Source organism: Schistocerca americana, chromosome 8 (genome assembly GCF_021461395.2).
Source record: "Schistocerca americana isolate TAMUIC-IGC-003095 chromosome 8, iqSchAmer2.1, whole genome shotgun sequence".
NCBI classification, from domain to species: Eukaryota; Metazoa; Arthropoda; class Insecta; order Orthoptera; family Acrididae; genus Schistocerca; species Schistocerca americana.
This window is the reverse complement of record NC_060126.1, coordinates 264587220-264610995: the sequence shown is the minus strand read 5'-3', so window position 1 is coordinate 264610995 and position 23776 is coordinate 264587220. Positions and strand designations below refer to the sequence as shown.

At 40.9% G+C, this 23776-nt stretch overlaps 1 protein-coding gene across 3 annotated transcripts in view; it reads left to right on the top strand.

The window, feature by feature from the left end:
• Nucleotides 1-23776, top strand: part of LOC124545071 (CB1 cannabinoid receptor-interacting protein 1-like) — a 774949-nt gene that overhangs the window by 670313 nt on the left and 80860 nt on the right. For 2 of the 3 annotated variants that reach the window (XR_006967587.1, XM_047123879.1), the window contains exon 4: nucleotides 18845-19038. Coding sequence is in view for 2 of the 3 variants with exons in the window: in XM_047123879.1 (XP_046979835.1) it covers nucleotides 18845-19038 (194 nt within the window). In the remaining variant the exon portion in view is untranslated. The remainder of the gene's footprint in view (nucleotides 1-18844; nucleotides 19039-23776) is intronic. The other variant, XM_047123880.1, reaches the window with a different exon arrangement.

Below are 23776 nucleotides of genomic sequence, written 5' to 3'. Positions count from 1 at the left end.
TTCCAGACCTCGCGCCAGCCTGCGTGAGCTTAAGCGCGTGCCTTTCGGCTTCCTCTCATAGTGACTTGGTTGTCTTGCCAAGTCACAACACTCAGAGCGATTTTTGAATACACAGACGATGGTATTCTCCTAAGCTTTCTCTCTTGCTATTAATGCTATTAATGTCGTGCACCCAACATCTTCTCTTCTTGATGCCATTTCGTATCGCTAGTGCGAACTACTCATTTCAGCAATTAAAAAAAAAAAAAAAAAAAAAAAACCTTAACTCCCACAAAGATAGCGTGTCCCGCTTGAAGATTCCAAATTTTCTAACGCCAAGAGAATCGCGCTACGCATGCAAGCTTAATAATAAGCTTCGGCCCTTTCCACGTGTAACAGCTGACGCGACAAGAGTGGCTGCAGCCGGCCGTTGCCTGTGTGGCGTCCCTGGCCGCTGACTGGCCCGGCCTCCCGCTGCGCCGTCCGTCGCAGCGGCAGGCCGCATTCTGTCTGGCCAGGCCTTTAGAACTACTTAAACCTAACTAACCTAAGGACATCACACACATCCATGCCCGAGGCAGGATTCGAACCTGCGACCGTAGCAATCGCGCAGTTCCGGATTGCAGTACCTAGATCCGCTCGGCCACCGCGGACGGCGATTGTTATCTCAGTGAACAAAAACTCACAAAACTGGAGGCGCTGAGGAGCATCTGCTGGTTTTAATGTATGAACAACAGATTATCGGTAGGGATGCATGTGTAGGTCCAGGTGGCGTATTCGTCCGCATGATCGACGTGATATACCGGTCTCTTGCGGCAGCAGTCGTGTTAATTTGGGAGGACTATGAAGCACTTTCTGGCGAACTGCAGCCACATTTTCTGGTGAGTGGGCACGTTTCTGAATGTTTTTGGACTTGCTCAAAACAAATCCCGTCTGACGCCATTTTCGGACTAAACGGAAATATTGTCACAAGTGTCAGACCGCTGAGGTTGGCAGCAATTTGAAACAGACAGTGTAAGACGCGAAGTAATTTAATCGCACTATAATGAAAACACTGTCTCACATGAGTCAAAGATTCCATATTTAGAAGACTCAGTGGGGATTGCACGCAAGTGAATAAGTGCGGTTATGGAAGAGGGAGCCAAAAAAGTACATATACTTGGAGCCAGATTCAAGACCAGATATGTTTTTGTTTTTACGTAGCCATTCAGAAAAGGAGGATACAAGTGAGGAATGTGCTGCTCGCCTTTTTAGCATTTCCACTAGTAACTGGTTGGGTCGTATTACCGAGGGAAGCAAAGGGACGTCACTATTTTGGTGAGATCCGTCCGTTACTAAACGTTGCCGCACTGCCAAATTCAAATTCATCCTTTCTCCTTATACCCGTTTCCCTTATTTTGTTTCTGCTTTTATGTAAAATAAAATTCACTTTCCCAATGCGGAACTTACTTTAGAAATATTTAACTGTATCTAAAACAATGCTAAAATATATGTGGATTGTGGGTTCCTTCATTCTTTCGTTTCTTTCGTTAACTGTTGAGCTGAGAGATCGATTTCGAATCTTGAAGTCTGAATGCTAGCTTTATCCAGTATGTAACTATTACTCAGAACCTATCAGCATTTCTACGTAGAACTAAATAGCTTATGAGGAATCTCTTCCAATTTTCCGAACGACAGGAGAACTCTTAACATTGCAAGAGAGGTCTCACCGACAGGACCTGAGTTCGAACCCCATCACAAAAACTCGCTAATATTACTGGCGTACCTAGAGAGAAACGCGGGAGGGGAACGCCGAGGGTGGGGAGTACCATACGCGCATCCGCTCCGGCGTTCCTCATCTTCACCTCCATTAATCCTGAGCGTTCGTCACGTTGTAAATCTGTACCAGTTCGTGGTGTGATTATTTTTATAATAAAGTCTCATGTACCGTCAAAAATAGTGACAAGAAGAGGAAGATAAGTGAAGAGAGGAAGAGTTTCCAAGAAAAATGGGAACAAGAATTTTGTTTTGTAAGTGAAGGTGCTGCTGTTATCTTAATATGCTGGAAAACGGTTATGGGAATGAAAAGATACAATTTATGCCGCCATTACACAAGTAAGCACCGTCCATGTACACCAGCTGTTCCTTTAGATTCAAATGAAAGGAAAAAATTGCTCACCTAAAATCAACAATTCGTCGTCAACGAAACGTTATGTTAGCAACAGTTTGGCAAAATAAGGCTGTCGCTGAAAGATATACGAAGTATGTAACATTTTTTGCAAAAAGTATGAAACATTTCACTGATGCTATGCGATAATTGATTCTCAAACTTTGTTTCAACGTTTTGTAACACAGAAAATGCACATAAAATACTTTCTGCACCACCCAAAAATTTTCGGTGTTTGATATCCGACGGTAAAGTGTACTGTACTGCTGATTCTGAATGTGTAAACTGTATTACAGAGAGTTCAGGTAACATTCTGCACTTCATGGTCTTGCGGTAGCGTTCTCGCTTCCCGCGAACGAAGTTCTGGGTTCGATTCCCGATGGTGTCAAGGATTTTTACTGCCTCGGATTATGGGACCTCATCATAATAATATTAAATAAGTAATCGATGTAATGGTTCAAATGGCTCTGAGCACTATGGGACTTAACTGCTGTGGTCATCAGTCCCCTAGAACTTAGAACTACTTAAACCTAACTAACCTAAGAACATCAAACACATCCATGCCCAAGGCAGGATTCGAACCTGCGACCGTAGCGGTCTCGCGGTTCCAGACCGTAGCGCCTAGAACCGCTCGGCCACTCCGGCCGGCTTAATCGATGTAATAATGTATTTATTTCTGACGTATATAATTGGTTGTAATTGTAATGAAGATATTGTAAATTTCTGGGTAATAGCCAAGGGAACTTTATTTAATGTATCGATAGCAACGACGAAATGGCAGAAGCGCACCGTTGCTTATCTTTGCGTATGGAGACACGGTCGCGTTGCGAGCAGAGAGGAAGCAGAGAGTCCGCCGCTCGTGGTCTCGCGGTTGCGTTCTCGCTTCCAGAGCACGGGGTCCCGGGTTCGATTCCCGGCGGGGTCAGGAATTTTCACCTGCCTCGAGATGACTGGGTGTTTGTGTTGTCCTCATCATTTCATCATCATCCAGGAACGTGGCGAAATTGGGCTGAGCAAAGGTTGGGAAATTGTACGGGCGCTGATAACCGCGCCGTTGAGCGCCCTACAAACCAAACATCATCATCATCACATCATCATCACAGGAAGCAGAGCAGCTTGAATCGTGAAAGAGTGCGGAAGTGTTTGTTGGGCGCTCCTGGCGACGCGGTGTGCAGCTATGCTCGCGTCAGTGTAGACGCGCCAAATTCGTTAACCCGTGAGTATTGAGAGCAGGGTAGGAGTGGACAGGCGGGGGTATCTGCAATTCTAACTGCTGCCTGTCCCATAATTCTCCGTGGCTCTGGAGACGACTCGGGGTTCTACAACAGCTGCAACAACGGCAGCTCAGCTTTGCCGTCGGCTACATTCTTGGTCGCCCGCACAGCTACAAAATCGTAAGACTGTTAACTGACAGATACAGGAATGTAGATGTTTCACCTAGTTACATGTCTTTCACGAAGTATGACTAACTTGAATAATAACTTGCAATAGTTAAAATTGTAGGGAACCTGCGTTGTCATTGCCCTCAGATATTATTACCAGGCAGGGTCCCAGTCCCTTTCGATGCAATTACAGAGTGTCGTAAGAATATGAAAATTGATTAAGTACACTGGCCATTAAAATTGCTACACCAAGAAGAAATGCAGATGATGAACGGATATTCATTGGACAAACATATTATACTAGAACTGACATGTGATTACATTTTCACGCAATTTGGGTGCATAGATCCTGAGAAATCAGTACCCAGAACAACCACCTCTGGCCATAATAACAGCCTTGATACGCCTAGGCATTGAGTCAAACAGAGCGTGGATGGCGTGTACAGGTACAGCTGCCCATGCACCTTCAACACGATACCACAGTTCATCAAGAGTAGTAACTGGCGTATTGTGACGAGCCAGTTGCTCGGCCACCATTGACCAGACGTTTTCAGTTGGTGTGAGACCTGAAGAATGTGCTGGCCAGGGTAGCAGTCGAACATTTTCTATATCCACACAAAGGCCGGTACAGGACCTGCAACATGCGGTCGTGCATTATCCTGCTGAAATGTAGGGTTTCGCAGGGGTCGAATGAAGGATAGAGCCACGGGTCGTAACACATATGAAATGGAACGTCCACTGTTCAAAGTGCCGTCAATGCGAACAAGAGGTGACCGAGACGTGTAACCAATGTCACCCCATTCCATTGCGCTGGGTGATACGTGACGAATACACGTTTCCAATGTGCGTTCATCGCGATGACGCCAAACACGGATGTGACCATCATGACGCTGTAAACAGAACCTGGATTCATCCGAAGAAATGACGTTTTGCCATTCGTGCACCCAGGTTCGTCGTTGAGTACACCATCGCAGGCGCTCCTGTGTGTGATGCAGCGTCAAGGGTAACCGCAGCCATGGTCTCGGAGCTGATAGACCACGCTGCTGCTAACGTCGTCGAACTGTTCGTGCAGATGGTTGTTGTCTTGCAAATGTCCCCATCTGTTGACTTAGGGATCGAGACGTGCCTGCACGATCCGTTACAGCCATGCGGATAAGATGCCTGTCATCTCGACTGCTAGTGATACGAGGCCGTTGTGTTCCAGCACGGCGTTCCGTATTACCCTCCTGAACCCACCGATTCCATATTCTGCTAACAGTCATTGGATCTCGACCAACGCGAGCAGCAATGTCGCGATACGATAAAACGCAATCGCGATATGCTACAATCCGACCTTTATCAAAGTCGGAAACGAGATGGTACGCAATTCTCCTCCTTACACGAGGTATCGCAACAACGTTTCACCAGGCAACGCCGGTCAACTGCTGTTTGTGTATGAGAAATCGGTTGGAAACTTTCCGATGTCAGCACGTTGTAGGTGTCGCCACCGGGGCCAACCTTGTGTGAATGCTCTGAAAAGCTTATCATTTGCATATCACAGCATCTTCTTCCTGTTGGTTAAATTTCGCGTCTGTAGCACGTCATCTTCGTGATGTATCAATTTTAATGGCCAGTAGTGTATTTACCGCCGGCTTTGTGTGTTTGCCAATGACCAGTTTCGGTCTAAATTTTCTGGAAATTTGTAGTAAGCTTTTATGGGACTGAAGTCACAGGTCCCTAAGCTTACGCACTACTTAATCTAACTTAAACTAAGGACACACACACACACACACACACACACACACACACAGAGGGAGGACTCGAACCTCCGACGGGGGGAGCCGCGCGATCCATGGCAAGGCATAACAGAGGCTAAGCTTATTTGCAAATTTTAGTATTAACTTCATTTACTTAAAGTAACGTAAAATTGCACTGGCAAAACTATTAACTAAAGATACAGCACAAGTTAAAAGTACGCAGTTTCATTTATTGCGTATTTAGCTTAGCGAGTGACTTCTGCTAGCTTGATACGTATCTTATTGTTGTTATTTTAAAAGTAAAATCAGTTGTTCATTTGCTTAAAGTAAATTCATTACAATCTTTCAATAATCAAAAGTAAATTGCTTGTCTTTTTATAAATTTTGCATTACGTTACACTGAGGTTACTGAAAGTCATTTTTTCTGCATGAAGAAGTTTACGTTAGGCCAGTCTTTTATTTAACCAGTAACTTCATTTAATTTTACTTTAAAAATTTAGAATTTTATAATAAGTAATTGCAAACTCGGTGCTTTCTATTCCATTTATTTTCTCGGAAACTGTTGTGCTGTGGAAAAGCGCGACAACCTTCTGTTGCCACGCCAGTAAATATTGCTTAAATTTCTTTGCCATTACCTTCCTTAACATTCTGAAGATTCATTGCCCTACCGGCCTAGCGACCATTTAATTCTTCCCTTTGTAGCTAAGCAGCATTCTTTCGTATTGTCAGTAATTTTTGTAGTAAATATTACCCCTGTGCTGTTCGTGAGTGATTGCACTATATTCTACCGATTTCAAAATTATCATCAGTACTTAGCATAAGTTTAGAATATATTCTTTCCTCAGAAGAGTATGTTGCACACTTTCCTCCAACTAACCGGTGTCATTTTCCTTCGGTAACGACAGCCTTACTCACTGCAAAATTTCACTAGGCACATGCGACAGCGGTCAGTTATTTCGCTATCCGGTAGGCCGATTAGGAAGGGGGAGGTTATAGTTTCTCAAACAATAAATAAATATTGGCTGAAATAAATAAGCTCAGGCCTTAAAACTCTAAAATGGTTCAAATGGCTCTAAGCACTATGGGACTTAACAGCTGTGGTCATCAGTCCCCTAAACTTAGAACTGCTTAAACCTAACTAACCTAAGGACATCACACACATCTATGCCCGAGGCAGGATTCGAACCTGCGACCGTAGCAGCCGCGTGGTCCCGGACTGAAGCGCCTAGAACCGCTCGCCCACCGCGGCCGGCTTTAAAACTCTACCTGTCGTCCATGCACAGTACATATTTCACAAATATGTTTGTATGTATGAGGTCCCATACTCCGAGGAGCGTAGGGGACGATGCGGGAGGAGGGGATAATTAATAAAAGGACTTTGAAATCAACTTCAAGAATAAAATACATTGTTCTCAGATTCTTTTTTGATAGTGACCAAAAATGATCAAATTACCAATATGTCCTTTCCTGCACCTGTCAAGAGACATGAACTTTGTTTTCACAGAGGTAAAGCGGACAGGACTCAATTAGACGGGAGACAGTATTCCTTCTTTTAGTTTGGTAAAAACAGACCACCAGAACTTTGTTATTTTCTGCACTCTTGAACATGGTGGCAGTCATTTTGTGACATTCTGTCGACGGTGAATCCTCTCTTTGCCTCGCGCTAACACAACGGTTATTCCAGTCAACGCCAACACTCGACACCCATGAATTCTCAGTCAAATTGTTACTGTTATTAAAATGTCAGCTATCGTTCAAATGGCTCTGAGCACCATGGGATTTAACATCTGAGGTCATCAGTCCCCTACAACTTAGAACTACTTAAACCTAACTAACCTACGGACAACACACACATCCATGCCCGAGACAGGATTCGAACCTGCTACCGTAGCGGTCGCGCGGTTCCGGACTGAAGCGCCTAGAACCGCTCGGTCATAAAGGACGACCCAGCTATCGTCTCCCAAGAACACATACATCAAAACCTATTTTTCTCAAACCGGCGCATGGCGATTTAAAATTCTTATTCCCTGTACTGCAGGATTTTAATATCATTAACATGGCTGATCACTGTCAGCAACCGCACAGTAACTTTTTTCGACGAAGGAGTCAGACACAGCCAATAGCTGCGAATCGTAAGTATTTATTCTTTACCTGTTTCTAAAATATATTTCCGTTTGCACAAGAGTTAACAGTGAACAATGTTAACTGATTTATATTGGGTTGTTTTGGGGAAGGAGGCCAGACAGCGTGGTCATCGGTGTCATCGGATTGGGGAAGGACGGGGAAGGAAGTCGGCCATGTCCTTTGAAAGGAACCATCCCGGCATTTGCCTGGAGCGATTTAGGGAAATCAAGGACAACCTAAATCAGGATGGGCGGACGCGGGATTGAACCGTCGTCCTCACGAATGCGAGTCCAGTGTCTAACCACTGCGCCATCTCGCTCGGTTAACTGATTTATATGCTTACCTGGTAAAGAATAATTAATACTTGCCATCTGCAGCTGTTGACCGCACCTGATTTCTTCGTCGAATCAGGTATAGAGAGTCTGCCAGAAAAATGTACACACATTTTAAGGAACGGAAAGTATTACTTATGTGTTTATTTTACATTTAATAATTGGTGAGACATGTTGTAGAACCTTCAGTTTAGCACATGGTTACTATAAATTTTCTAAATGTTCACCACTGGCGGCTATACACATAACAGAACAACGAGCAGTTGCAGCAACTACGGCAGTCAATTTTACAGTGGAGATAGCTGCACATGTCGCTGTAATCTCTTGGTGAAGTTCCTCCAGCGTGCGTGGCTTACGTCGATAGATGTTGTCTTTCACAGTTCCCCACAAGTAAAAGTCCATAGGTGCTAGGTCTGGCGACCGTGGAGGGAACTCAATGGGCCCTCTTCGTCGAATCCAATGCCCCGAAAGTTGTCATCCAGGAAACCTCGTAGTGTGGTGGCGCCACGTCCTGTCGGTAGAACACCTCTTCATCAGCTCCATAAAGCACACGTATTCCTGGCAAAATTGAAGTGCGTAACATTTCCAGGTACACCCCTGGTAGATGACCACTTTATCCACATAAACATGCGGATTCACGGTTCCATTAAGTTTAAATTGAGCCTCGTCGCTGCACACTACCTTCGTCACAAATTGCTCGTCATCAGTTACCATTTGCTGATACCATTCGCAAAATTGCTTTCGACGATCAGCATCTTCATCATTAATCGCGTGCAGTAATCGTGGAATGTAAACTTTCCACTTTGCAGCTTTCAAAATTACTCGTACACTTGTACTGTTAACACCCACTTCACATGCACATTGCGTAGCAGACTTCTGTGGAGAATTAACAAACGTTTCCAACACAAGAGCCGACAAATCAGGATTTGTTGCTGTACGCTGTCTTCCTGATCTTCCTTTGTGAAAATCACAAATCGTTCCATGCAATTCAAATTCGTCAATAATGCGTTTAATTGTTAGGCGAGTTGGCGGTTCTGTTTCAAACTCCCGCCTCCACTGACGGGAACATCTGTTGAGACAATTAACACACTCGTTCAAATCGAAAGACAATATCGATATCTCGATAGAGCCTGACCAAGATTGTATACATTTTTCTGTCGGCCTCTGTAAACTGGAGGAACCTTAGAAGACGCTTGAAATGTTGGCGGATTACCTCAGGGCGAAACTTGGTGCAGGGCCGGTTAAGTTTGTCGTTGGGGGACGTGATAGGACAATGTTGTCCTGGTGTGTGTGCCTCATACCAATCACTTGCTATGGTAAGGGGAGGCCGGGATCTAATGGGAAAACCGAGGTATCTGCCCCAGGCGGCAGTTATAAGGGGGCGCCAAATTAAAGCGCCTAGCATCCAGTGCACTTGCGTCTATCGATTCTTCATATGATTTTGAAACGGTGCATAGTTTAGGTGATTTGTCTGCCACGGGAAGCCCCGTCGCATCTAGAAATAAAAAATTTTCCCGCAGACAAAAGAGTACGGGACTAAACGAGCTGAACTGAATAAACCCGTTCGGGTAAATGCCAACCGCTGTTTGTGTGGTTGATTGGCGTGTGAATGATAAGCTTTGTTATAATTGTTAGCGAAATCCATAGATTCAAACTATCATAGTGGAAATAAATGACCAACAGGAATGACAGGTGTCTTCTCGGTGTATCCAAGAAAATGAAATTTTGACAGAAAATTTTTGCCAGATCGTAACCGGAGAATAAACGAGGGATAACTGAACCGATGGTTATATCTTGCATCTCGTGTGTGACACTTATTAACTGTCCCACCCATCACTGATGGTCATACACATAAGAAATGGAGTGGCTCAGTACAAAGTTGACTAATGTATACTGTGGTCTCTGCATTTCACACGTAGTAACAGGCTGCATTTCATGGAGAACCGTTCTTGCAGCGTATGTGCCACTTCGGGATGCAACCCAGTAGTGACTTGATTGAACTCCTACCACAGGCTTTATAGCAGACTGCTCTTCTCTCTCTCTCTCTCTCTCTCTCTATGGAGTTCCCTTAATGTATTTGAATTGAGAATTAAGAGTTTCATGTTTGTTACTAATGTTGATATGGTGTGTACAAATCCAGTAGCATCTCTTACAGCATCAACAGCTTCATGCTGGGGATTAAATCTAGTTGCAAGATATTTACAGAGAACTCGTACCCCATCACATGCACTTTTTTCATGACCTGTTGCTGAAAATATCCATTTCTCGTCTTATTTTCTGTACTACAGTGTTGATCAAAGTAATAAAGCTGAAAGCAGTTTTTAAAATGAGATGCTGCACCCTCAGGTCACATACACATGTTTAGGAAATGCTTGGCCTCTAGATGCTGTGTCATCAGTTATCATGCTGACAGTGTAGCATGCATGAGCACTGTTATGAATGAGATCATCACCGACAATAGAAAAACAGTGTGATGATCCAACGAAGTGAGCAACACATGTAAATATTGATACCTGTGATGTGTGTCAGTGGTAACTTTGAATTTCATTCTGCGAAGCAACAGACTGGTTCTCAGTAAAGTCGAAATGAAGAACTCATCTGTCAGTATTCTGGGATGCAACTGATTTTACTTCTGCTTTGGCCTGTCCCTGAATCCTCCAGATATGATGATGAGCTATTCCTTTCATGACCCAATGCCAACCCATGTAACAAATTTCTCTGGCTCTACTGTCTTCTTCACCAACTGTTCTCACTCCCACAATGCATAGGCTACATCATTGGCAGTATGCTGAAGGTGGAATGCTTCAACAGTCATCATTCCAGCACCAGGACGCACTGCACATTCCTGCAACCAACATTTGTCTTGCGGCTCTTGACATATACACAAAAGCATCACGTCCATCTCAGTGTACTTCTTTACTGTGACACATCTTATAATGAAACAAACATGTTTCAAATTAGTACAGTAAATACATGTGCTTACTTCTTTCACTCGCGTGGCATTTTACCCATTTTCGTCCCAAAGAGTAGAATTCTGTGAGACCAGTTTTTAAATTTGGTCTCTCCTTTAGCATTAGGAAATGTTGTTGTGGTCTTGAGTCCAAAGACTGGTTTGCTGCAGCTCTCCATGCTACTCTATGCTGTGCAAGCCTCTTCATCTCCTTCTGAATCTGCTTACTGCATTCATGTCTTGGTCTCCCTATATGGTTTTTACTCCCTACACTTCCCTCCAGTACTAAACTGGCAATCCCTTGATGCCTCAGGAGATATACTTCTCTTATTGATGTTGTCACATATCTTTTTAACTTTTTCGCTATTTTCACTAACAGAGTTGACATCAGCCTGGTTAGAACTTTGCCTGCTGTAATCTTTGTCATCGCTTAGGTAATATTCCAGAGCAACAGTTAGCATATCATCTTTCAATGGCTGCCCACAGTAAGAATCTGGGCATGCCCAAATATCTTTCTCATTCTTTATTTTACGAGCTTTTGAAATCAAATAATGTGAGGAAGTGGGTATGTATTTTTGTATCTGTTGCTTACAGCAGCTACCTGGAATCAGTGTCACTAACTATACATTCTCAGTATAGCAGTACCAGAGAAGGAAAGTTGCTGCTCGCCACATAGCGGAGATGCTGAGCCGCGATAGGCACAACAAAAAGATTCGTGCAATTATAGTTTTCGGCCATTAAGGCCTTTGTCAGCAATAGACACACATACACATAAGCACACATATACTCACGCAAACGCAACTTGTACACACGTCTGCAGTCTCAGAGAACTGAAACCACAGTTCTCTGAGACTGTAGACGGGTGTGCAAGTTTTGTGTGTGTGTGTGTGTGTGTGTGTGTGTGTGTGTGTGTGTGTGTGTGTGTGTGTGTGTTTGTCTGTTTGTTTGTCTACTCCTGACAAAGGCCTAATGGCCAAAAGCTATAATTGTGTGAATCTTTTTGTTGTGCCTATCACGACTCAGCATCTCCGCTATACGGTGAGTAGCAACTTTCCTTCTCTGGTATTGTTACATTCCATCCTGGATTTTCCATTGTTTCATTCTCAGTATAGGTCACTGCTGAGATAGCAGTCACATCACATACACAGACACAAGCTTGTGTCTGTGTATGTGCGGATGGATATGTGTGTGTGTGCGAGTGTATACCTGTCCTTTTTTCCCCCTAAGGTAAGTCTTTCCGCTCCCGGGATTGGAATGACTCCTTAGCCTCTCCCTTAAAACCCACATCCTTTCATCTTTCCCTCTCCTTCCCTCTTTCCTGATGAAGTAACTGTTTGTTGCGAAAGCTTGAATTTTGTGTGTATGTTTGTGTTTGTTTGTGTGTCTATCGGCCTGCCAGCACTTTTGTTTGGTAAGTCACTATATATTTGTTCTCTACTGTTTTAAGAGTTATTTACAAAATATACATTTTTAAAAGGGCTGCACTATTTACAAAAATTAAGATAAAACGAAAATACTTTATGTCTTAACACTTATGATACAGAGGTCTAATATATATTTTATCCAGAGAAATTCATGACCACAAGTTGACAGGACCTGAATGATTTGAGATGAAATCATCCTGAATTTAATTTTAAAATATGGAAAATCCAGGATGGAATGTATCAATATTATGAGAAGTAACGTTGCTACTCATCATATAGCGGAGGTGCTGAGTCACAGATAGGCACAACAAAAAAGGATTTTCACATTTAAAGCTTTCGGCCAATGGCCTTTCTCAACAATAGACATACATATGCACACGTATTGCCTGAGACTGCAGTCGCATGTGTGAGATGCGTTTGCGTGAGTGTGTGTGTATGTTCGCGTTTGTGTGCCTATTGTTGACAAAGGCCATTGGCCGAAAGCTTTAAGTGTGAAAATCTTTTTGTTGTACCTATCTGCGACTCAACATCTCTGCTATATGGTGAGTAGCAACTTTCCTTCTCATAATATATTTAATTTTGTGTCATACAAAAAAGAGAGTTGTTAGCTACTAGGCAATCAATAGTGCAGATTTTCTGAAGAGTTCTTATTCTTCCAGTCACAAATAAACCCACCCAGTATTAATTGTGAGATTTTTTTTTTCCTTCCTTCCTTTTTTTCGGGGGTAGGATGTCAAACCAGTCAACTACAAGTCATTTTAGTTTCCACTGTCCTGATTATAGGTTTGACAGCTTCGCTTACAAAACATACATATTTGAATTCCATACACTATACTTCAGCACACTTAAGATCAAATTCCGTGTCTTACATTTCCTCGAACATATATGTTTTATATACCAAACTCTTCAGAAAGATGTGCACTACAAAAAAATTTAAAAATCTTTTTTTTTAAAGTTTGATGTCCTATCTCAAATGCTCAAGGGGGAGGGGATTGCCACTATCAAGGTTTTGCCCAGTTCAGAAACATCATAAAATCAGTACTGTGGTAGAGCCTATAAAATTTTAATGGAACTTAACACGAATTTGTGAATGTGCCTTATAGAGAAGAGCACCTTCAAATGTGGTATATATTAGCAAGGAATGTGAAATAAAATCAAGGCTGTTGTAGTACAATGCAATGAGGGAGAGAAGAATGCCATTGAAAACATTTATTACTGGTAAACATTTGTGAATGTGTCTCATGTTACATAGGCCTAAAGCATTTAAACATTAGTACAATTTTAGTACAATTACAGTTATTAACCAGTTAATCATGCTCTCAGAAAGACAACAAAACAATACTTTATTGGGCAATTACTGTGTCACAGTTCTGCATCCAGTGAAGGAGGTGGCAATCTAAGATGGAGAACAGTCAACACGAAGTGTTGCAAATGGTGTCAGCTTTTAACAATTTGTACTTGAAGGTCAGTGGTAAACTTATTGCTCCGTTACGAAGGATAGTCTGTTGGCGGTTCCTATGACACTAATAATAATAATAAGATGATGATGATGATGATAATAATATATCAATATTTATGTGGCTGGGAGCGCCATCCCACAATAGCAGTATTGGCTCTTGAGCAAAGAGTTTGACGACCACTGACATAGATGCTCTATGTCAGCTGAAACATTACAGTATGACAAACCCACTCTCCAGATAATTGAGATTGCATCTGTTGACATTGGCATGATATACTGATATTTGTTTACGTACTTCCACTCTGAATGACAGCTCTTCATTGACCTTCCCAAACACAAGAGAAATGCTGTTTCTAAGTCTGTGCCACATCTGTGCAGCTCATCACTCATTACTGGTAAACTTTTAAACATATGCTCCAAGTTTAGACTCCTTTGGTATGTTAGTTTTTGGTGTTGCAATTTACAATAACATTAAGGTGGTAAAACTAAGTAGTTTTCTTAAAAAAAATTATTTTATCGTTTAATAACAACACTTACAACATCCAGCTAGAGACTTTCAGTTAAGTATATGTGACTGACCTCTACCCTCCATATACTTTTTCATAAGAACAAAAATAATCAATTATTAATAATATAATGTAAATGGATAGATAAAAAATACTCACCAAGCGGTGGTAAGGGAACACACACACACACACACACACACACACACACACACACACACACACACACACAAATTTAACATTTACAAGCTTTCAGAGCCAATGGCTCCTTCTTCTGGCAGAAGAGTTGAAGAGGAAGGAAGAGGGGTGAAGGAAAAGGACTGGAGAGGTTTAGGGAAAGGGGTGGAGCTCAGAAAAGTCACACAGAACACCGGGTCAGGGGAGACTTACCGCACAGGATGAGCAGGAAAGGCTGATTGTTGAGTCTGCACTGGATGAGCTGTTGACTCCATTATACTCCCTGCAGACAAAGTATCTACCACTGTGGTACTTGACCAACAAGTGTATGTTAGTGAAGGCCTACACCAGCTGTCCGACACTTCTACATACATCACCTGCCGTCAAGATCCTGTCCCTGTAATTCAAACTGACCTGCTATCCCTCCTAAAAACCTCAGGCCCCTCACAAAGTCTTACATTGCAATCCATAGTACTTCTTACTTCAACCAAACCACGCACCCCCATCTTTCACCTTTTCCTAAGATCCACAAACCCGATTGTCCTTGACATCCTATAGTTGCTGGCTTCAAAGCACCCACCGAATGTATCTCTGCCCTAGTTGATCAACACCTGCAACCCATGGTGCAAAGACTTCCCTTCTACATTTAAGATACCAACCATTTCCTAGATTGTCTGAAATCCGTGCTATTCCACTCCCACCACACACCTCGCTTGTTGCCATTGATGCCATCTCCAACACCCACATGATTCCAAGCCTACGACATCCTTCTTGCTCACCTTAATCAACTTTATACTTACCAACAATTACTTCATCTTTGAGGGGCAGACATACAAAGAGATCAGGGATATGGCCATGGGAACCAGGATGGCTCCTTTTATTGCCAACCTTTCCATAGGTCACATGGAGGGGGGTTCCCTGGGACTCATAAGCCTTCAGCGGCTGGTTTGGTTCAGATACATTGACGATATGGTGGACTCATGGTGAGGCTGTCCTGTTAAAATTCCTGGAATCTCTAAATACGTCCTCTCAATTAAATTTCACAGGTTGCTATTCCGAATCCCATGCCACTTTCTTCAATGTCAATCTCATCCTCAAGGGCCAGCTACACACTTCTGTCCACATTAAACCTACTAACAAACAACAGTACTTACATTTTGACAGTTGCCATCCTTTCCGTGTCAAACGTTCCCTCCCATACAGCCTTGGCATTCGAGGCAAACGTCTTTGTGCAGATGCAGACTATTTACAGCAATACACCACCACTCGCACTTCAGCCTTCACTGGATGTAATTATCCCAATAGGCTAGTTCAAAAGCAGGTTTCTCGAGCCATCACATCCAATCCTGGTACTCTTGATCCCTCTAAAAAACAACTTTGGCACACACCACTTGTCACCCAGTATCATGGCCTGGAATGTATCTACCAGCTACTTTGACAAGGCCATGACATCCTAAAATCATCTCCTGAAATGAAATCCAGTCTGTCTGAGGTTTTGCCCACCACACCTAGAATAGCTTTTTGTCACACTCCCAATCTCTGCAATATCCTTAACAAACCCTATGCTCCTTATGCACCTATTTCCCTACCCCAGTGACCACCCCCACTGCAAGACTTGCCGTATTCAGTCTCCTACCACCACCTATTCCAGCCCTGTAACTGACAAAACATATACTATCAAAGGGAGAGCCACCTGTGAAACATCACATGCCATTTACAATCTGTTATGTAAACACTGTTTGGCCTTTTCAATTGGCATGACTACCACCCACTTATCAGTCAAGATGAATGAGCATAGGCAGAGGGTGTATACAGGCAACACACAATATCCTGTTGCTGAGCATGCTGTACAACATGGCAATCATGACTTCGGTGCCTGTTTCACCACACACACCAATCCTTCCCCCAGGCACCAGTTTCTCAGAATTTCGCAGGTGGGAACTAGCACTACAACATGTACTCAGTTCTTGCTACACACTTGGCCTTAATTTACATTAATTCCTTCCATCTCAGCATTTATTCAAAGTAACTACTCCTTTCTTTACTCCATTTTAGTTTTCTACATCTTTCATTTTCTGACTTGTCTATTTTTCGCCGAGCCCCCTCCCACCTCTGTTACATACAATTCACTTTGCGTTTTACTCTTCTTAACTAATGCACAATGTTTTAGTAGTTATCTCTGTCTTGCATATTACCCTGTTTTCCATCTGTAAGCTCTCTGGTTTTCACATCTCGTCTGGTACAGTCCCCAACAATCAGTCTTTCCTTCTCATCCTATCCTGCAGTAAGGCTCCCCACACCCAGGGTTATGGGTGACTTTTCTGAGCTGTACCTTTTTCCTAAACCTCTCAAGTTCTTTTCCTTCACACCTCTTTGCTCCCTTCAACTCTTCTGCCAGAAGAAGGGGCCACTGGCTCTGAAAGCTTGTAAACGTTAAATCGTCCTCTCTCTCTCTCTCTCTCTCTCTCTCTCTCTCTGTGTGTGTGTGTGTGTGTGTGTGTGTGTGTGTGTGTGTGTGTTACCCTGCAGCTGTTTGGTGAGTAGATTTTTTTATCTATCCATTTATTCTACATATACTCTTTATAACTAATAACTTGAAACCCTGAGCAGTTTTTAGCAGAACAAATGTAACTGCTAATCTAGTGCATTAAAATTGTCTGCAGTGTGGTACATTATAAACTAAAACAAATATTGCATTTTTAGCTCAGCCAAGAGGATGATTTTTGTTCCTGGGAACTTGGTGCATGACCTCAAACTTTTATTACAACTCATCAAGATACTGACATCTGAACAATACATAGTACTCTGCATGGCAGTTGCACAAACGCATTGAGCCTAAAACATTAAAGAACTATGCTAACAATATGCTGAGGCATGCGACCATGGCCAAGATAATATTAACAATCTTTCAACAATTAATATGTGTGTCATTTTGTTAAAAATTGTTATTTCAATTGAAAGACTTCTTGTCACAAGTTATTTAATATTTTTGTCTAAATTTTGTTAACATTAGATTCATTCACAAACTGATCCCTCTTACTTTTTTTTCTTAATACAATGTACATATTGGTTTTCATTTACGAAATTTCTTATTCATCTTGAGATCCGTTACATGTCCTCGTACATTCAGTAATTGTTCATTAATTATAATCATACACCCCTTGTTTGGTATCATTTGCATTTTTTTTATGTGATAAATCATGGATTTACATCACTTAGAACAGTTACACTAATAAGCCAAAACATTATGACCACCTGTGACATGGTAACAAAAATGTAAGCAGAACAGACATGGATGGCAGATCACCCTAGTGAAGATAACGGCTGCAAATTGGGAAATCCATTGAGATAAGTTACTTTGACAAAGGGGTATATCAAAAATGGTGAAGCTGGTTGAATGTGCACATTCTTCTGTTGTGAGCATCTGTGGAAAGAGGTAGAAGGAAAGTGAAAGTACCATCAGGCACTAAATGGTTGGATGTCCACCACTTTTCACAGAATGTGGGTTCAGTGGCTTGTCTGCTCCATAATGGAGGACAGATGGTGATCTGTTGTATCTCTACTGAAAGAGCATAATGCTCGTGCAACACCAACTGTTTCAGAGGACACTGTTTGTCACACATTGTTGAATATGGAGCTCCACAGCAGACCACACCTATGTATGCACATGTTGACCAAACGACAGTGTCAGTTACGACTGCAGTGGGCTCAGGACCACTGTGATTTGACCATCAATCAATGAAAATGAGTCATCTCTTTAGGTGAATCACATTTTTGTTGCACTAGCTTGATGGTCGTCTTCACAAATACCATCATTGAGGTGCACGGCATATCATGTATACACCACACAATGGACACAGACTGATGGGAGCAGTATTATGGGAGACATTCTCCTGCATTGGCGTGGGACCTCTACTAGTAATCAAAGACATATTGACAGCTGCAAACCACCTGCATTCCTTTATGCTTGATGTCTTCCCCAATTGTGATCTCATCTTTCAGGATATTAGTGTCCACATCTTGGAGCCAGAACAACATTACAGTGGTTTGAGGAGTATTGTAGTGAACTCCCATTGATGTCTCAGCAAACAAATTTGCCTGATGTATATCCTATGGAATCCATTTGAGTCACTATTGAGTGCCATCACCACGTACACAAATCAGCGGCACATTGTTTACGTAAATTACATGACCTGTGTTTAGATATTATTATATCACATACCTCAACAGACCTACCAACAAATTGTCAGCTCACTGACATTCAGAATCAGTGATGTATTTCATTCCAAAGGTGGACAAACAAGCCATTACATAGGTGCTCATAATGTTTTGGCTCATGAGTTTAACTATCTATCAGTTGTGTGTTATTACAAGACATTAGTTTTGGAAACTGCAGTTTTTAATTCCAGAATGAAATAAATCTTTTCGTTAATAATTTGAGTATTTTGTCTCCAAATCATGTTATTGCTGAAACCCTAGAATGACAAGTTGCAGGATGAAAATATGTCGATGTATCAGGTTCTTCATGAAAAATTTGGGTCATGTAGCATATTATAAATCATCTGATGCACTTATATTTCAATGCACCCCTGTTGGGCTGTTCTAACTGTCACTTTGCCTTCATTACCACAGGTGGATGGCTCTGGTGAACTCTCAACATGCCTGCAGATAAAACTGTACAAAGCCCATGACATACAGCACTGTGAATGGGGCAGCCGCCTACACTGTATAGAACTGGACTGCACTTCAACTGAAGGTCCTGAGGGAGTGCGTGTCAACCGTGAGACGTACAGGCAAGTGTCCACAGATTCAAGCACCTGCCTGAGGTTAGCACAAGACTGTTCACCTACCTGACGCTTGGGTATCTCACATTCACCACATTTCTTCCACTCCTGCAGGCATTCCATTCTTGTGATTGTTCAGTTTTCAGAAGAATGTAAGATAATGTTCACTTCATTATGCATTATTTTGCATGACCTTTAACAAATCAAAACTTTATATTCTTATCATTAATTTTGTGAATATTTTAGCCAGGTTAACATCTGGCAGTGATAATGGTTTGTATAAATAAAACTTTTAACGATAAATGTAAATAAAATTGGCGTATTCAATTACTTAAATGGTTATAGAGCAGACAACATGAAAAATTTGACAGAATGGCAATGTATGCACATTTTGCACCTAAGATTTGTCAAGGGGTTTCCTGTGTTTTCAACAAACTGATATTCTGTCAATTTTCTCCTGTTGCTGCCATCTCTTTTTCCATTTGTCATTTTAATCATTTATCTTTCTATCGTCTATTGTATCTGAACACTTACTTCTTTGCTACTTTTTTATTTTGCATTTCTTTCCTTCTGTGCACTTTGCATAAAGCAACACTACGTTGGAGGAAAGTGAAAGCAAGTTATCATTGCACTCTCCTCTTTTATTTGTCCTCTACTACAGCACTAAATTTTATTGCTTAAGACAGAAAGTTACTTCATTAGTAACCACTGTGAGCAAGAATGCAATTCCTCTGTTTTTTAGCATTAAACATTGAGACATCATTTTTATAAACTGTCAGTCTCTGATTTTTCATTGGCACTTTCTGAGCTACTTACTTTTGAAAAGTTTTCTGTAATACTGTATAATAGATACACCTTAATTTTTTCAAGTTATTTTGCACCATATAATGCAAAATCAGGGCAAACCATATCACTTGCTTTTTAAAATAAGAGAATTTTCTTGTATATTTTCACATTGCAAAGTTGGTGAAGAAATGCCTTGCAGTATGAGTCATTTTCAGAAATGCTGGATGTGTGAGATCACCACCTGCATGTTAGTAAGTAATTAAGTAACATATCTATAGCTTATGTAAAATGTAACAAATAACTGTCCAGTTCTTATATGTACTAATATATATGGGACAAATTCACAATAGTCTCACCATCTGTCAATAACATGGAATTACAAGTAATCTGTATCCTATACAAATGAACAAGACAGGAAATAGAGCCCACAGAGTACCATAAAATAACATCAATATAAGACGCTCATTTATTATGAATTTGTGATATTATTTAGCCAGTAGAAACACCTCGAGAATAATGGTGAACAGCAAGTTTTCATCATGGATAGTTTATTCACAGTGAGTCCAAACAGTATTCGCCTATCTCTACATGTTTTTTAAAAAAAGTAAATCTGTGCCACATAGAAGAAGTAAATAAAAATCTGAAGAGCCAATCCAGTAGAATGTACATCAGTAAAACATCTTTATTGAAAAATAACGAAAAATGCATTAATAGTGATGATCAGGTTAATAAAATAGAAAATTTTGTATGAAAGATACTTCATAAAATATTTGTCCACCCAAGCTTTTTGACGTTTAGAGCCCGAAAACTTGGTTAAATTACAAAAATTAATATTTAGTGGGGTTTCCCTCTACAGTTATTATTTCTTGCAATTTTTTGGGAATAAAGCTGACTAAGCTGCTGTCACAGAAGTTGGAATTTTGTTCCATCCTCCTTGAAGAGCTTGTTTTAAGGCTTTCTTATTAGAAATTTGTATTTTTCTGAAGTACTCTTGCAGTGCTTGTCAAAACTGTTCAATGGGATTCATATCTGGGTATTGAGGAGGGGTAGTGAGTTGTTTCTGAGTGCAGGAACCGTATCCTTGTATTTCTAGGCACATGCTTCAGGTTGTTGTCCTGTTGAGGGATTTAACTTCCTTGGAGACCTAATTTTGTCCATTGTACCCTTTATAAAATGTAGCCTTCCATCACCTGCAGCACTTGTACACCCCTGCAGCATCAGGGAACCCCCACAGAGTGTCACCATAGCAAAAAGTTCTGTGGCATCATCTCCTTGTTTTTCTTATGCCACACCATTCACCTGCCAGCTGACTTGAGTGTATTATATTTGCTTTCATCAGGAAATATAATTATATTGTAGAAGTCTTCCTTCCTTCTGATTCTGTTCACTGACCCAAAATGTCTTGCAAACTACGAAGTCATTTTATCCATATTTCTTGCAGGTATTTCTGGCTGTGTTGGTACATCCTTCTTGCCCTCTAGACTTTAACTCCCCATCCATCTTTTAGGAGTGCTGATTTTAGGATACTTCTTGATTTCCCTCCCGATAAACCTTGTGTCTTCATCAGTCAATGACCTAGGACATTCGATACATGGCTGGTTCCTCAATGTGTTTGTTATGCAATAGTGATCTGTTATTGACTGAACTACCAATCTAGGTCTACTGAGTACTTTAGCAGTCTCATTGATTATACAAGTGTAGAGTAAGTTTTCTTTCAGTTAGTGCCATCTGACTACCCATACAGACTATGTTGCAAATTGCACTGTCCTGGCACCATTCAAAACAACTGTGGCTGTGAATTGTAGATGCTAGAGTGTCATGGGTCAGCATTAAAGTTTCATCCTTCATTATGAATTTTAGGTATATTCAGATGGTGGACAAATACTTTATAAAATGTCTTTTGTATGAAATTCTGTTTTGTTACCCTTATATCACTATGAATGTATTTTGTTTTTTGTTTCTCAATGAACATTACTTTCTTTTCAGTACCGCATGCCTACTTTTCTAAAAATGTACAGCTAGACGAATACTTCTTGACTCACTGTATGTTTGTGCATGTGCACTGCCCCTTGCAGTAAAATATCCAGTAAATAATACATCCTAATATTAGGTCCCCCTTTTTCCCTCCTTATCTTTCTGCTGCTCCATTTGAAAATTATATATAATCCTGAAGAGCAGTATGTATGTTCCACCGATAAAATTACTTTCGAGCTTATTCACAACTGGAGGCAAAGTACAACACTGAGTAAGTGTTCAAATTGCTGAATTGCACCAGAGACAATGAAAGATGAATGAATGATCTCATCATTCAACTGCCACATCACTGTTAAGTTAAATGGTATGGAATTCAGTGCTGATTGTGATGAAAAGCATCTGAGAACACTAATACCCAACAAGGCTCCATAGCCCAAGAGTAAATTTTCAACAAAATCGACTAATTTCTTATCTGCCGTTTACCAAGGAGCCCTTCAGTAGAGAACTGTTCCCAGCAACAGGGAGATAGCAAGCACAGCAGCAACCATCCTATGTCACTGGCCTCTCTTTGCAGCGGAATTCTGTAATTACTATGAGTTTAAAACAAAATTATCCACACAGGATGAAATGATCTTCTTTATTATAATATTATGGCACAATTCTGAGAAGAATGATCACATGAATCCCAAATTGAGCTTCTCCCACTTCATATTCCATGAGCCATACACAGTCGTAAGCAGACTCTGAACTTCCAAAAAGGCTTTCGGCTTTGTATTACATGAATTTCTACTAAAGAAAACAAGTTGGAATGATATATCTAAGCAGATCTGTGACTGGACTAATGACTTACTGACAGGGACAATGTGGCACATTACTTTTTTACAGAGACCCATCCACAGGTGCAAAAGTAATTTTGGATGAATGACAGTGAAGTGTGCTATTGTCATTACTATTTGTGTTGTAATGGACTATTAGATAGATTGCTAGTGGATGATGCACAACATGTGAGAAAGCATTATCTAATATCCATATTGATCTTGACAAAATAGCAGTTTGGTACAAAGTTTGCCAACTAATTCTTATTTTAGAGATATTTAAAGTTGTAAACTTAAGGAAACACAAAAAATATAGTATCCCGTCCCTCTTCAGTTAATGTGAGACTATCAGGTTCATTAATTATATAACACCATGGATTTGGACTAGTCTTCATCATGTTTCATGAGAAAGTTTAGTTGTAATGAGAATGAGTGTTTTTTCTAGGACAGTTGTTTCTGAAGCACATAATGGTGTATAGATTTGCTTGCAGTTGGTGTTCAATCTATAGCCATGAATTACTAGTATGTCTATATGTCCTATGCACTTAAGATGTTCCCTGCTTCTGAATAATTATTAACTGAAGCGCCTCATTGAAATATCTATGGGCATTAATCAGTTTTAAATGTAATGATATCTCTATCTGACTAGAAAAGATAATTGCTCTGCTGGAAATCATTCATAAATAAAAGAGTCACTCAGCTACTTACATTTAAAGTCTAGCCTAACCTTTTAATAAGTTAAATATCTCAGTGAAAATGAGCTCAGATAAAAACTGTTACCTGGTTTGAATAGAAAATGTCACTGGCAATAAAAATTCTCAATCCAAATAATGAATATAAGTTTCTCTAGTAATTCATAGAGCGTGGAATATTTGTTCCACACAGAATGATGTTCAGCAGCAGTTGTTTTCTTAATGTGCCCATATGACATATTACTGAAGTTTTCATAGAGCTTCAAATAAATAATCAGTCAGACTTAATCCCCAGATGCTCCATGAAACTCTAGATGTGGTCTCCTTACACAATCTGAAACTTAAAATAGATTCAGCAGAAAGGTGATGGCCAGCTACAGGCTATGGGTGTGCTATACAGCTCATTCTTTTTTGGCTTATTACTGAGATCAGAGAGAATAAAAGTAGTCTCAAAATAATGACTGTGCTGGTGGAAGATTTCCCAGTTTGCAAAGCCAGACTATGTGCAGGCTC